Here is a 14661-nt window from a genome sequence, read left to right as displayed (position 1 = left end):
ACTTCTTAGCTGTTAATGCAGTATAAAACTAACTGAATGATAGAAAACCTTCAAAAGAATGACCAGTGCAGCCCAAAATGTCTAACTCTGCTAAGATCCTATGGCCCACGATGTACAGGAGGTGGCTTTGTGATCTCTTATGGCCTTAAAATCTGTCCCACTATGAATCCTCAAGAATTAGCATTTGCAGAAAGTAAAATAATATAGCACTCAAACAGCAAACAGCAATTCCCACAGGTCCAACCTGGCGCTGTAACTTCAGGCAAGGAATTCTGACCTCCCCAAACTCATTCTCACTTTTCATCTCGAAAGTGCACTCCAGAGTAGCAGTTGTCACTATGCACTTGTAGAGGAGGCTTCATTAACTTGTTGAAGCTCCATTAACAGAATTAACCCCTTAATTGCTAGGCACCAGACCACACCCATGAAGCTTACTCACGCAAGAACTAGGCCTTACATCTCTTGGTCAAAACTGATCCTTTATATTGCTATCAGGGGCTCAGAGGATATGCCAGAAGTTAGATGGGCTTTCTGATGGCTGCGTGAATGAGAGCAGAGTCATTCATTGTTTAAGGAGACAAACGTACGGATAAATGAGAGCGCAGATCAGCAGAGCAGCAATACCGATGGCAGGTGGCTGAGGCCAATGGCAAGCGAATGGCAAAAGCAGCAGTAGTTAATGCAGCATTAGAAAGTGGCCCAACATTCGTGCTACAACAGGAGGATGCAGGAACAGAAATTAGGGAGCTAAGGAGGACAACATAGGACTTCAGGCAAAATCTCTCTGTTGCTGCAGAATTGTTGCAATGTACAGCCCTGCTGTTTGCAAAACCGAAAGGCCACTTCCTCCCTATAAGCTCTCATTAATAGAGACAGATGGAAGCTACATCACACAGCTAGGGAAAGACGCCTCTTCCCACCACTCTTCTGTTCTTCATATATTACGGATTTGTTCTCATCCACAGCCCTATGTGACTGCTTTTCTTTTAGAGAAAAACTGTCCCCCTGTGATGGCATGTCTGGCTAGCCCCTCACGAGGAAGGAGTTGTTGGGCTGGGTTGGCCCTACCCCTCCAGTATTCTTGCTACCAATGCCAAGTCAGAAGGAGTGGTATCAAAAAAAGGGGGAGTCAGACTCAGAGAGGGGACGACTCTCAGTGCTGACCGAGCCTGGCTCCTGGTCAGACATCCTCTGAGGAGTAAGCCTCGTGGATTCCCAGGTCAGTGCGGGCGCCTGGGCAGATTGTAGCACGGGGACCAGGGAGCCACCCTGGTATCTATTTATACCTCCACCCCACACAAAGCTGATACGAGGTCTCTTTCGTATTAAAAATGATTCACAGTCTAAATATTAATAAGAATCCCTTGAAACATCAAGGGAACCAAGAGAAAGGGCTAGTCAAACCAACTTACGTTCCTGTGACTGCCAGTTGGCTTACTGCAATCCTGCAAGTGAAAGAAGGCAGCTGTACAGAGATGAAAGTCTCCCGCACAACTCCATCTTCTTGTGTTCGCCATACTGGAATGCCTCCCAGCTCCACGAAAATCAGTGAGTTTTGCCATGGATCACTTTGGAGACAGCTCCTTTGCATCTTTAAGCTTTCATTTTGGACTACAGCCAGCTTGAGAAGTTCACTCCCCAACATTTAGGGCTCTCTAGTCTAAATAACCACTTTTTGGCCCTTGGTGCATCTCTACCTCTGGTTTGTGTGTGCGGCAGGAGCAGCAGAATCCCTTCCAGGCAGAACCACGGGGCCCTTTAAAACTTGCACAAATAGGTCCTGACTAACAGATTCCTGCCCAGCAGCTTATGCGTGACACCTTGCTAAACATCCCACGCTGGATCCAGCTGAACCCCCACGCTCTCCAGTGCCCATCACCTGTTCCCTCGTCTCACGGCTTCACTTTTACCTAGTTATCAGGCTGCATATGCTCAGTCAAATACCTTGTGTTCTTCTTTCATCACCTGTTCAATAAGCTCAGATTTCATTGGTGGCTTAGAGTACTGGCCTGAAAGGAGGCCGTGTCCTAATTTAACCCTGTAGGGAAAGGGGAAAAACAAACAAACAGAAAAGACAAAAGAGATTTTCCTCCAGGCTTGGAGAAGAAAGAGTGACTGCAACTTTAAGCGCTTGAGAAAATTTTGACGCCTACAATTAGCGAGGCTGGAATATATAGCTAAGCATGCCCCGACCCGTGATCTCACTCCCCAACCCCTACCAAGATGCTAGCTCTCCCCTCTATTTATAGCCATTTTGCTCTGGTACCTTCATGGCTGCATTATTCCGATTATTCTGGCTAGAAATGGTTAATAATAGCAACATGGCCACTTACATCTGTGTGTTGAAATCTTGCGTTGGATCGAGAGGCGAGTAGTCGAATATTCTAGGAAGGTTTCCCACGTACCTGGGTGGTGAGGACAAAGAGAAGCACACAAAGGTTATAGCTGGCTTTCCTGGAGCGTCCTCTGCTCAGATATCTGGTTACCTGACTGGCTGTACTGCAGGCATACTTCAGTGACACCTTTCTCTCTTGGGAGAGCTCAGTAGTGACAAAGTTTATAAGTCCCCCACAGCAGGGGTGTTTCTGTCAGGATGAAATTGTAAAGTTTTGCTTTCCTACCTAGAGAGGAAAAGGGTGCCAGGAGCTTCCAAACAAACCTTAAAGTCCCACCCCAGGTACTAGTCTTGAATTTGGGGTCCTAGTCTTGTCTCCGACACAAACCTTGCATGTGAGCTTTGGGAAAATCATTTAATCCGTGTCTTGGCTCCTCATCTGTAAAAGGGGCTCAGTTGTGACTCCCAACCTCACAGGGCTGGTGTGAGAAAAACTGTCCTAATGATTGACAGGTTACTGCAGCCCAGTTTCAGAAGAGCAAGACAGATTCACCCATCTATTGTCAATAAGCTCTAAGGAATACCTTAGACCAGGGATACTCAAACCCTGGCCCAAAGACCAGATTTGGCCTGCAGAGCTGTGTCATGTTGCCATTCCTCTGCTGCCAAATTTCTGCATTCATGGGGAACTCCATGGGCCAGATAACATGGCCTTGCATACTATATCGATGTGCAGGACCCAGCAGAGCTAGTGCTTGACTCTGGTGTGCAGGGATGGGCAGAAGCAGTGTGGGACCGATCAGGGCATGAGGGGCCCAATCTAGATGCACGGGGCCTAATTCTGGCACCAGGGACCCAACCCAGCCTACGGATTAGCCCCATGCAGGGCCAAAAGGTAAGGCACCACTGTTAGACCATTCAGTGCTGCCTCAGCCAGCCACAATCTCCATCAGAGTATTACTTTATTTGGCATGAACCATGAGGGTACAATTGAGAGCATATGTCCATTCATCCTCATCCATCTTCTACCCTTAAAAATCTCTGCTACTTCCTTTATACCAAATGTTTCTATTAGGTCCAACAATCACACTGCTGACAACAATCTCTTAGGAAGTCCATCCTGACAGAGACAGAAAAGTTAGCATAAGCGTCCGGGCATGAAAGACTTAATAAATCTACAGATACCGCTCCATATGGCTGAGTAAACAAACAAAAACCAAATTCCCCCCACATTCTTTTCCAGAAGACAACTGTTACATGAAACCTGGGAAGATTTCCAAGATCTGAATGTGCCACTTTCAAAATGCACACTACTTCTGCTGGACTATAAAGGAACCCTCTAAAGTATTATCATCACTCATGTACAATTATAAGGTCGCTCTCCTTGGAATGCCAAGTATTTTGCTCTCGTTAATAGCTACAAGGTATTTTTGATCAATCCCATGGAAAAAATCTCAAATAAATACAAAACAATAATATTAATTTATCAATTACCAGGACAAAATGATTAAACAATCTATTTTTACAACTCAGATTCCCTTTTTTTCCATCCAGAAATTGCTCGAGCTCATAAGGTACCTCTCTCTATCTCTCTCTCTCTCTCTCTCTCTCTCACACTTTGTAAAACTTGTCTTAATTTATATTTGTATTGTTAATATGCTATAATATTCCTAGAATGCTTAGAATTTTTCTGGGTTAAGTGTACTTATACCAGTATAGTTTATTCCCATATGAAAAGAAAAATAAGCCCTCTCTCTTCCCTACTTGTATAGCCATATCCATGCTAATAGGTACAACTCCATGGGTTAAACAATTTCTCATAAAAAGAACCAAGTGCTGCAAAATCTTTGGGCAGACTAGGCTAAAGTTTGCAAGTTCAAGAGTGATCTTTGGGCAGGGTAGCCAATGCAAATACTTTATCAGTTAATCTGTCACTGAACTGGATGGAAGAACCTGCTTGCACTGAGGGTGCAATATTGAAACAGCACTCAGATTACAAAAATAAGAAACCATGACCATGCAGCCTGTGCAAAACCACTCCTGGGAATTACTTACGCTCGCTGAAACTCAGGGATGCTGAAAATGGCCTGCATGACAGCGTTGATGTAGCAGCTATTTCCCAGGTTCTTCATGCCTGTGTATCCTGGGCCATACATGGGTTTGAGCTTCATGCCAGATTCCTGAATTACCTCCCACTCAGAGACTCTTGGCTTGATGTCGTTATCTCTTAGACTGTTCTCTGTCTGAATGCAAAGGGACTCTGTTGCATTTTTTTAAATAAAGCAGCAATTACAGGGCATTAGTTACAAACCAATGTTAATTTTCTAACAGGGGAAAGCCCAACCGGAAAAGGAAAGAAAAAGGTCCCAACCCTAAAGAACAAGCTTCTGGATCAAAATGTCAGCTATTGAAGCACATTGGTTAATCTCAGCTCATGAAGATATAACCAACCTAGTTTGGAAACTGCAAAGAGTATGGCTATAGTAGCATACCCTGAGCATCTAGACTACTAGTAGAACCTGAGGCAGCTAGGGGCCATCACCATCAGCTGTAGGCATGGCAGTGTAACCACAACCTTAGGTCACAGCTCAAGGGGGTTTCTCTAGGTCAGACTGGAGCAATCCAATGTTATGGTCCTGAAGACACTACTCTGACACGCCTATGCAAGCACAGCCACAGCTCACTACACTAAACGGTTATTAGCAGTAGATTACTCATGCATAGGCATTTTACTAGGAGGTCCAAAGTCAAGGAGTTAAATCCTGACCCCTCTGAAATGACTGAGACATGTACTGCATGCTTATTAGGGTTTTTTATTCCTAAGGAGGAACACTGACAGCTTAATGGTGTCTTTCATAAATGTGGGCATTTGTACACATGATGGTCGTCATGATGTACATGTGACAAAAATGTACCGTGTGTGGCTTAATGCTGTCACACATTACACATGCACCAGTTTTGGGGTTTTTAAATGACTCTGCGTTGTTGCAAATGAAACTACATCTGGATGTAGCTTAGTTTCCAATGTTGCAAAGTGCAATGATACAGCTGTCAGCTCATTCCCCGACCACGGGAGAAGCAGGCAGGCAAGCACGCAAGAAAAAAAAAGATTGGGCTCCTTGCCACTCCTGCCTTCAGCAGGTGCCTGGTTGCCACAGGCACCTGCTGAAGGCAGAAGTGGCAAGGGGCCCAATCCTATATTTCTCCCCCTGCCCCCCCAACCTGGGGGACGAGTTGCCAGCAGGCTCCAGTCCTTCCCTTCACAGCAGCAACACCCCCTGGGGCTGCCCAGGCAGGCTGCTCTCTCAACTCAGATGCATCACCCAGCCAGATCCAATTCTTCCCTGAGTCTGCTGGAGCTTCCAATGCCTTACGCACTACCCCGTCACTTTACCGCCACCTGGAACCCCCCAGGAATAGCCCATTCCCAGGCAGTCCCAGGTGAGGGGGAGAGTGCACAGGGCACTGGAAGCCCCAGAGGGCTTGGGGAAGAGTTGGATCTGGCTGGGTGCTGCCTCTGAGGTGGGGCAGGGCCCACCTGCTAGCAGCCTGCTCGGGCAGTCTTGGGGGGTGCTGCCACTGCTGAGGGAAGGACCCAGGTTACCTGCATCTCAGAGGCCGTTTGTCCTGCCAGCAACACATCCCCTGACTGCAGAAGAGGCAAGCAGACTCTGCAGAAAAAAGACGATCAGGCAACCTGCTGCTTCTGCCTTCAGCAGGCAAATGCTGGAAACAGTGGAGGTCCTGATCCTTCCCCCCACCCACCGGCAGAGCCTGCCCATGGCCGGGGGCAGCCCTGAACTGCGGGGGCCCCCAGTTCTTCCCTCCACCACAGTGGTGCCCCCAGGACCACCCAGGCAGCCTGCCAACAGGCAGGCGTTGTCCCACTCGAAGGCAGCACCCAGCCTGATCCAACTCTTCCCTGAGTCCACCCAGGGAGCAGCACCCGGTGGGCTTCCAGCGGGTGGGCTCAGGGAAAACTTGGATTGGGCCAGATGCTGCCTCCGAACTAGCAGCCCACCTGGGTGGCCCGAAGGGGTGCTGCCGCAGCAGAAGAAAGGACTGGGGCCCCTTGCAGCTCAGGGGCTGCTCGGCTACCCCGGGCTGCAGGTAGGCTCTGGCTTGTGAAAAGGGGGAGGGAAAAAAAGGATCACGCCCCTTGCCATAACAGTGACAGAAGCCCCTATATTGAAATGGTGGGTTTCAATTAAAAACCCACCATTTCAACTTAGGGGGCATAAAATAAAATCTTGGGGATTAAACACTCATTACATGTACAAGCGCCCTAAGGCTCCTATCCAATGGTATCAACAAGGTTTTAGTGTTAGACCTGAGAAGATATTTAAAATTTAACTCTTCACTTATCATTTATACAGTTTATTGCCCGTTTTCTTTTGCCTGGACAACAGACATGGACTAATCCATTTCTTTCTCGTTCATAGTTTTCAATCCACCTCATTTTCGGTTTTTTGTGCATTACTACAAGATTGAGTTGGCAAACAAAAAATGGTCTTATTTAGCATCTTCCATTCATCTGTAATATCCATGCAAACACGGTGGGCACCATCATACCCATTTTACAGAGGGTGAAACTGAGGCATGGAGAAGGGAAGTGGCATATCAAAGGTCACTTACCAGCAGCTCAGTGACAGAGCTGGAAACCCCATGCTCTTGAGGCCAGGCTACTGTGCCCTCTCCAAACAACACTGCCTCCTCGGCCAGGAGGGAAACATATTCCTTTTGTATAATAACCTCTTTCTATCAGGAGTCCCCAGCTTTATGGACCCATTTCCATTTGTCTTACGTTTAATCCCTTCTGTTGTTAACAAAATGCAATTTTGAGGCCATATTCGGTTTATTTTTTTAATTACCTTTGTCTCATCCATTTGTTTCACTTACCTGTAGTGGATTTAGGCTTTTTACCCTTAAAATTGCATGTGCCACAGGACTGTTGCTCATAAACTAGCTGCTGAGCACAGTTAAATATTCTCAATATTCATCTCCCTTATTTAGCAGAGCCTTTTAGCTTTGTGGCAAGTGATGCACAAAACTCTGCGAGGTAAGTGTGCAAACTACAGACCAGAAGGGAGCCCTAGCAAAGGCAAATCCCAGATCCTGAAGTTACACAAAATGATTCCTTGCAGCCCAGGGCACAAACATGGCTCAGGTGACAGTATTCTTCCCAAAGCTAAATACTATTTGAACAACAGTACACAGCAATCACATGTACACAAGCTTAAGGAATCCCATTTTTCACTGATATGGTGTCTGCCCCGTCCCATCCCGTCCCCTGCCCCCAACACCCCAAGTAGAACAGTGAGACTGAAGAACAAGGGTATTTCCTACCCCTTGCATCTGGAGCATGTCAATCCCGAAGTGTGCCAAGTGCTTTGCCACGTGTGGATCTAAAACTGCCTCCTCCTCCTCAAAGGAATAGACATCTATAAAAACAGAAAGAAGCAGATGTGATGACACACAACGTTAGCCTTGGTTTTGTTTACCAACAAAACGCTCCCAGAATAGTACTGCCAAAGACGGCAGTATCATTATTCTCTCTGGGTTGGTATACGACATACAGAAATGAGTAAATGCACAACTGTAAAAGCTGGGAAGTGTCTGATCCTCTCCAAACATATCCTCAAAGTATATATAGCGTATAGGTTTGATCCTTTTCAAATACATACCTTGAGAGTAACAGCCCAACACCCTCTGCTCCTGTCAAATAGCCTCCAAATCTCCCCCAACTCACGAGAAGCAAATTCCTCACTAATCAACAAATACCAAACACCATATAACCCTGTCTTAAGAACAAATGCAAAACCTATCAACATATATCCACGGCTACCAAAATCACGACAATGAAACCATTAGAAAACCATGGAGCCTGTAGATGTCTATCATGGGATGTGGTACACCTCGTTCAATGTATGAAATGCCCTCCCGGAAGCTACGTGGGTGAAACTAAACAGGCCTGACACTCCAGACTAAAGTCTCACAGGAAGGAGTTGGGCAGAAGGTAGGTCATGGTAGCACCTTAGAGACTGTTTCAAAGGGGCATGAGCTTTTGTAGGTGACAGCCTACTTGGCTCTGTGAAAAGTGTTCTTCCACTGGTGTTTGGGTGTCTTGGTCCTTTATCTCTTTTCTTGCCAAGTCCTTTCATAGCATCTGACAATCACTCCAGTTTTGACCTCATAGTCCTCTTACTCAAGAGAAATCTACAAAAGTTTGCACAAGACAGGCCTGGAAACAAAAAATATCCGTAACTTTACTAGACACTAAACATGAACTAGACATAAGAGGAGGGTTTCATAACACATAATCTAACCGGTGGGTCTTCTAACCGCTCTGTACCCCACAGGTAATCATGACCCTTTTCTCTCCTGAATGGTCTTGATCTTTTACATAATTAGGTTACCTGTTCAATTGCACTTCTGCTTTGAAGCTACTTCTGATTGCTTCTTTTTGTTCCTAGTCTCCAACCCTGTTTTCTTTTACATATGGAGTTAAATACAAGCCATCATTTTTTCTGTTACTTAGCTTAAGCTGTACCTCTTTCTTTCCCAGACCTGAGGAAGGACAGTTTACGCCTGAAAGTCTATCTAACATCTCTCCCAACTATGGTCTAATAAACTATGGTCCAATAACAGTTGGTTTAATAAAAATACCACTGTAAATTAAAGCCCCTTGCTTTTCACATATTTCCTGGATCATTACAGCTACAACAATATCTAGTTCTATTAAAGGCTGTCAGGTTATACTACTTCTGCACTGAGGAGAGAAAGTCCCATCACTTTTCTCTTGCACTAGGCGATTACTCCTTGGACACCCAACAAGGCTGCACCAGAATTTCCTTCTCTGATTCTTTCTCCTCCTCCTCCTTGGAAACCAGCAGGGGTAGGAGAGAAGGGTGCAAGCCCCATGGGCTTAAGTTTCCCCTAGATGGGTGACATTGCTGCCCTGGTTGGTTATCACACAACAGAACTCAAGTCAAGAAGGGAAACAAAGCTTGCTTAGCAAGAATGCTTTCTTGTCAAAACAGAAACCACCAAGGTTGAGGGGAGGCCTGAAAGAAAGGAAGGGCCCAGTGTTCAGTGTTTGCCGGGAAAGATGAAACCTGCTCTGATCAACTAAATGAGGTAACAGATATGAGGGATGCTGTAGCCAGACTTTAAGGACAAGGCCTCTGTTCCCTCCTTGCTCCAATCAGGGGTGGCTACTTTCTTCAAGTCCCTCCCTGGAGTCTGAAAGGACTTGGCATGGCTTCCCAGTCCTTCCTGACAACCACCTGCTAGAATCCGCTCTCCACCTTTCCCTCCCCTCCATTTCCTTGCACTTCCCCAGGCCGGTCTTCATCCACAGGCACACGCATCTCCCACTGTGAGGCAATATCTGACCCCTGCCTGATGGAGGGACAAGAACTGGTAGCAACAGAACAAGTCCCATCAGAAGCACAAAGCTAGGGACAGGAGGGCAAGACCCCAGAAGACAAGGAGAAAAAAAAAGTATTTCATATCAGATGTCTCCTTTCCAAACAACGTCCAACCCTGTCATCCCCCTAACAGTCATAAAACAGCTCCCCTCCTCAGCACAGTGTCATCTGGCTACCTGCATGAAGCCTTTGCAACCGGCCAGTCCTCCCAGAGTTTAGACACCTGCGGCTTGGACGTGCGTTGACCCCACTGGAATTTGTGCCTCAGCATTGGGCTCTAGTCGGTCTCAAAAGTCAGTGCAACTTTTGAAAAGGTACTGTGTCTTCATAGTAGTGACACCTCTCAAACTCCGGAGTAGGGTTGTCGAGATACACTGTCAGAGGCTCATTAATTTAACATTCCCACTATTCGCATGAGTCATGGGTGACCCCACCTGTATTCATGTGGATGCAACATGTCCCTCTGCTGAAACTCCACAGCGAGCTAGCATTAGTAGCCAAGAAGAAATGACAGCTTCATCAAGACAGGGGTTCACAGCATTCCCATCCCCTTACACTGAGGTCAGAGTCCAGGCCAAACACCACGCAAAGCTCAAATACATCAGTGTATCGTGGGTAACTGCCTTTTACACGGAAGTGGGGTTTTTCTTTTCCCCCAGCTCAGACAATGGAAGAGCGAGGCAGGGCGAGATCACGCCGAACAGGAGAAATGGAACAGAGATGTGCGAGGCAATCTTTGCTCAAACCCAGATCCTGTTTCCCGAGCTTTAACACTTTCAGCTCTGTGGCTGCCAATTTAAAATTATAGCGACATCTTTTTTTTATAGAGAATAAAGGAGGGAGACGGAGAAGGGATTCATTTATTTACAAAATGCAGACCAGTAAAAATCAGAGGGGGGAAAAGAGAGGCTCTGAATTCTGAAACATACTCATATACATGATCACAGTAGATTCAAGACATACACCGGTCAGAACAATATTACTGCGGCAAAAGAAAACTGGGTTCACAGGAGCTGGTGAGGTAGGAGCAGGGAATAACAAGCAGCATAAACAGAGGTGTTTGCAGCAAGGAAAGGAAAGATGCTGGTCCATGGCAAGGACTGATGCCCCTACTCCTTTTCCTGTGGTACCCGGAGGGTTTGATGCCCTACTGGCTGCAGATGCAGCCGTCCGTTCCGAGGCTGGGGTTGAGAGGCAGAGAGGGCAAAAGGCTGGACCCGATGAGCTGTAAGGTCAACTATGAAACTAAGCCAAAGCACCCACGAAGCCACTCACTCAATTAATCTGTGCTGAAGAAAACATGCTACTTCTAGCCACTGTGCCTGCAGCCAGATTAGGGAAGCACAGCAGCATGATGAAGAAAAGGGGACCCAGATGCCTTGTCACGAGAGCTAAAGAAGGAGACAGCCACATCTGTCAAAACATACAGGAATTAGAGAAGCCCAGACAAGAAGAGTTCATGGAAGTGATTGCATTTAAGGCCCCAGGCTGAGATTTAAAAGATTTGGGGTGATCCCTGGCCCTGCCGCAGAATTATCATCTGACCTGTGCTGTAAACAGGGCATATAAAGTTACCTCTCCCACAGACATCTCATGACATTTGCTGGTAGCCGCACCAGTTTTGAGCCCTCTGAAAAACACTAGAAGCCCTGCTGTATATCTGCACAAAGACATGAGAAATCCCTTTTGTCCTTCTGCATGTGCTTCTTGCATCACTGAGACCCAAGAGGAAGCAGTCACTGCAGTGCCACTACCTACCACCCTGCAGCGGTGGGCAAGGAGGGGTGGAAGCCACGGCTGAGCTCCCCAGCAGTGCTGTAAAGGGGCAGTACAGCACCAGGACGGACTTCTTATTCCTCTGACTCTCTGCCTCCCTCTCTCAGGAAGGAGCTGGCTCTCCCTCTCAATGTGATTTCTGCTCTGTGTTGTGCCCCATTACTCAGGCGGGATTGGAAGGCTACAGGCCAGTCCTTAAGTGGTGTATTATTTAGCACCGACTGCTAATTAAGCAGCATGTAGGGAGGAAGGAGCCTTTCCTCCAGGAAAAGCAGAGCTGACTTTAGATGGAACAGGAACAAAGACCTGTGCAGACCAGCTGCTACCCCCTCACTGGAAAAAAAAAAAAAAAGGATGACTGTCTGTCCTCTGTTACCAGAGAAGCCATGTAAGAGAGGAGGTGGAGGGCAGAAGGACAACAGCTACCGGAAGCCAGACTGTGGCTTAAAGAGCCCTCAATAACCCAGCGAAACAAGACCTTCTTTCAAGACTGTACAGCAGATGCAGCTGAGACCTGCTAAAGGAAAGATTATGACAACCTTCTACATCCAAGTCTTTAAAAGCACTGACCTCCCAAGTTCAGATATAAAAGCGAATCTTGCATCCAGGAATCGAGCGTTAATGCAATAGCAAGTAAAGTCAGGCCCTCAGCAGGTGCAGCTGAGTGACACTCAGAGGAGGTATACATAGATGAATTCAAGAGAAAGCTGAGAATTAAATAGAAAGTAAGGGTCTTATAAATCAAACCCCTCTGATGTGCAAAGCATGGTGCAAATGCACCAGCTGTGATAGGAAACAGCTGGTGGAAAGCCATTTCTCACCTCACCCATACAGCCATGAGCACTGAAAATCAAGTTTGAATGCAAAAATCATATTCCCCGTTTACATTTTCTCCTGTAGTATGGCAAGAAAACAGAATCTCTGCCTAGGTCTTCTCACTCCACATTATTTCAACATGCTTAATCCTCACATATCAGAATCCTCACCACAGCAACACCCTGGAAAGACACACAGAGAAAACAATGACACTTATCCTTCCTTTTGATGACCTTAAAGCACGTTATATAACATGCATAAGCCTCATATCAGGTCCGCATACTCCATGAGTATTCAAGAACAAGAGCTTATGGGTTTGATGCAGGGATCACTTGCAACATTTTATGCTTTGTGCTATGCAAGAGACCAGATTTGATGCCCCTTACGATCCCTTACAAACTATTAAATTATTATTATTGCAAGACACACAATTTGCAGAAGAAAAGAAACTGATTACTGGGAGATCAAGACCTATCAAAAAGGGAGGAGGGTCATCCTCATATTCCATGTATGGAAAAAAATTCAAGAATTGGGTAGATATAAATGTGCCATTTGGACCATCATGGCTACAATGTCACTCTTGCACTACCATACATTGGAAGATATTGAAATCCAATGCTTACAATGGGAAATCCACAATCTAATAAAAAAAGAAGCCAGACCATATAGTAACATCTTCCCCTAAGCCTGTGCAAGAAACATAATTATCCCAAGGAGATTCATGATCTGCAACCCTCTAGCTAACATACAACACCACAAATGCAACACAGCTAGGCAGGAGAATTTCAGAAAAGCTAAGAAACCATCTTCACCTAAACTACTTCAAAAGGGATCAACTTGAACAGCAAAATGAAAGGTAAGAATGACTTTCCTCCCTTTTTATAGGCCTTGATCTCCCAGTAATCAGCTGCTTCTCTTCTGTTAATTGGGTGTCTCTTTCCTCTGACAACTTCTTTCACTCCCCTCCTACGACTTTTTTTTTTTTAAACTATGCTACGCTTGGCTTGTTCTGGTCAGATCCCAATTATACAATTGGTCCAATAAGAGCTATCACCCTAAGAAATCCTTGCCTCTCACATAATTTGGGGACCATCATGGCTAAACCATAACTCTTACACTACCATATATTATTGCTTTTTAACAGAAAGGGAAGCCAAGCTGGACAGAAGTGAGTGGGTGGCCCTGGGCTGCACAATAACTACGATCCTAAATTTCTCAAACCCCAAGTCCATTCTCTTTTACCACAAGACAAAACGATTCTCAGCAGCAAAGGTTCCATGTTTAATCATATCATCTCAGGACTAAAAACAAGGAATTGAAACACAGCAGTATTTGCTGCAAAGCAATGCTCTCTCTAGATGGATTTTCCCCATGTTACAGATTTTTAGGATATTCTTCTATTTTTTTTATTTCCATCTCACCAAGTTTTCCCAATACTTAAATCATATATACTACAAATCCAGCTACTCCAGCATGGACAATATGTACAAATAATACAGCTCTTCGGTGGTAGAAGACCTTATGGTATGCATGGTATATTTTGGTTTTGCTGGAGCTGAGCACAAATCCACCCAGTGACCTACCTGCGCCATCAGGAGTGATGGTTCCTAGCTTCACCGCTAATGGATATCCCATCTCTTTGTAGTGTTCCAGAGCATGCCCATTTCCCCCACTGCCATCAAAAAACCATTTTCCACACAGCACTGAGCCATCCGTCAGGTTCAACCAGAGATTCTCCCGCAGGTCACACTTTGAGCATTTCCAGCCACTGAAAAGGACAAGTATTGAAAATAAGGCAGGAGAAACAGATCAGTGCTGCAGCCCGCAACACCGATACGTGACTCAAATAAAAGCCCTCCCATCTGCCAGAGGTATCCCACAGCTGGAGGTAATCCCACAGCTGGAACAAGCAACCAGCACAGCCCCCCAGGCTTGCAAGTCACGAGGCAAGCCCTTCACTCCAAAGAGCACACCGTCTCCTCACCTGGGGGGGATCCGAACGCCATTATCTAACTGTACAAGTGATTTGGCATGTTTAGATACTTGTAGTTCTTCTTCCCAGGAATCAGGATCCTGCTTTCGGTAGGGAGATTTGGAGCTGAGAAGAGCATCGCAAGCTATTGTCACCTGGAAGAGAAGCCAGAAAAGCACCAGTCAAACTCAAAAACTAATCTGCGTGTGACAGGTGTTATGGTATAACACTGAAAAGGTCTGAGAACTAAGCAGGCCACTGTCAGCTTCCTTGCTGCCAACTCTACGCCCTAACTAATGCTAGCCTCATTCTGTGGAAACCCGAAGGGCAGT

At 46.0% G+C, this 14661-nt stretch overlaps 1 protein-coding gene across 1 annotated transcript in view; it reads right to left on the bottom strand.

The window, feature by feature from the left end:
* The window catches only part of USP13 (ubiquitin specific peptidase 13 (isopeptidase T-3)), a 71625-nt gene that overhangs the window by 25172 nt on the left and 31792 nt on the right, over positions 1-14661 (bottom strand). The window contains exons 5-10 of the mRNA XM_019532767.1: positions 14342-14484; positions 13941-14125; positions 7682-7776; positions 4391-4578; positions 2334-2405; positions 1945-2038 (exon numbers count right to left, since the gene is read on the bottom strand). Coding sequence (XP_019388312.1) covers positions 1945-2038; positions 2334-2405; positions 4391-4578; positions 7682-7776; positions 13941-14125; positions 14342-14484 — 777 coding nt within the window. The remainder of the gene's footprint in view (positions 1-1944; positions 2039-2333; positions 2406-4390; positions 4579-7681; positions 7777-13940; positions 14126-14341; positions 14485-14661) is intronic.

This window comes from Crocodylus porosus, unplaced genomic scaffold (assembly GCF_001723895.1).
Source record: "Crocodylus porosus isolate Cpor-Errol unplaced genomic scaffold, CroPor_comp1, whole genome shotgun sequence".
NCBI classification, from domain to species: domain Eukaryota; kingdom Metazoa; phylum Chordata; order Crocodylia; family Crocodylidae; genus Crocodylus; species Crocodylus porosus.
This window is presented reverse-complemented; position numbering and strand designations above follow the sequence as displayed.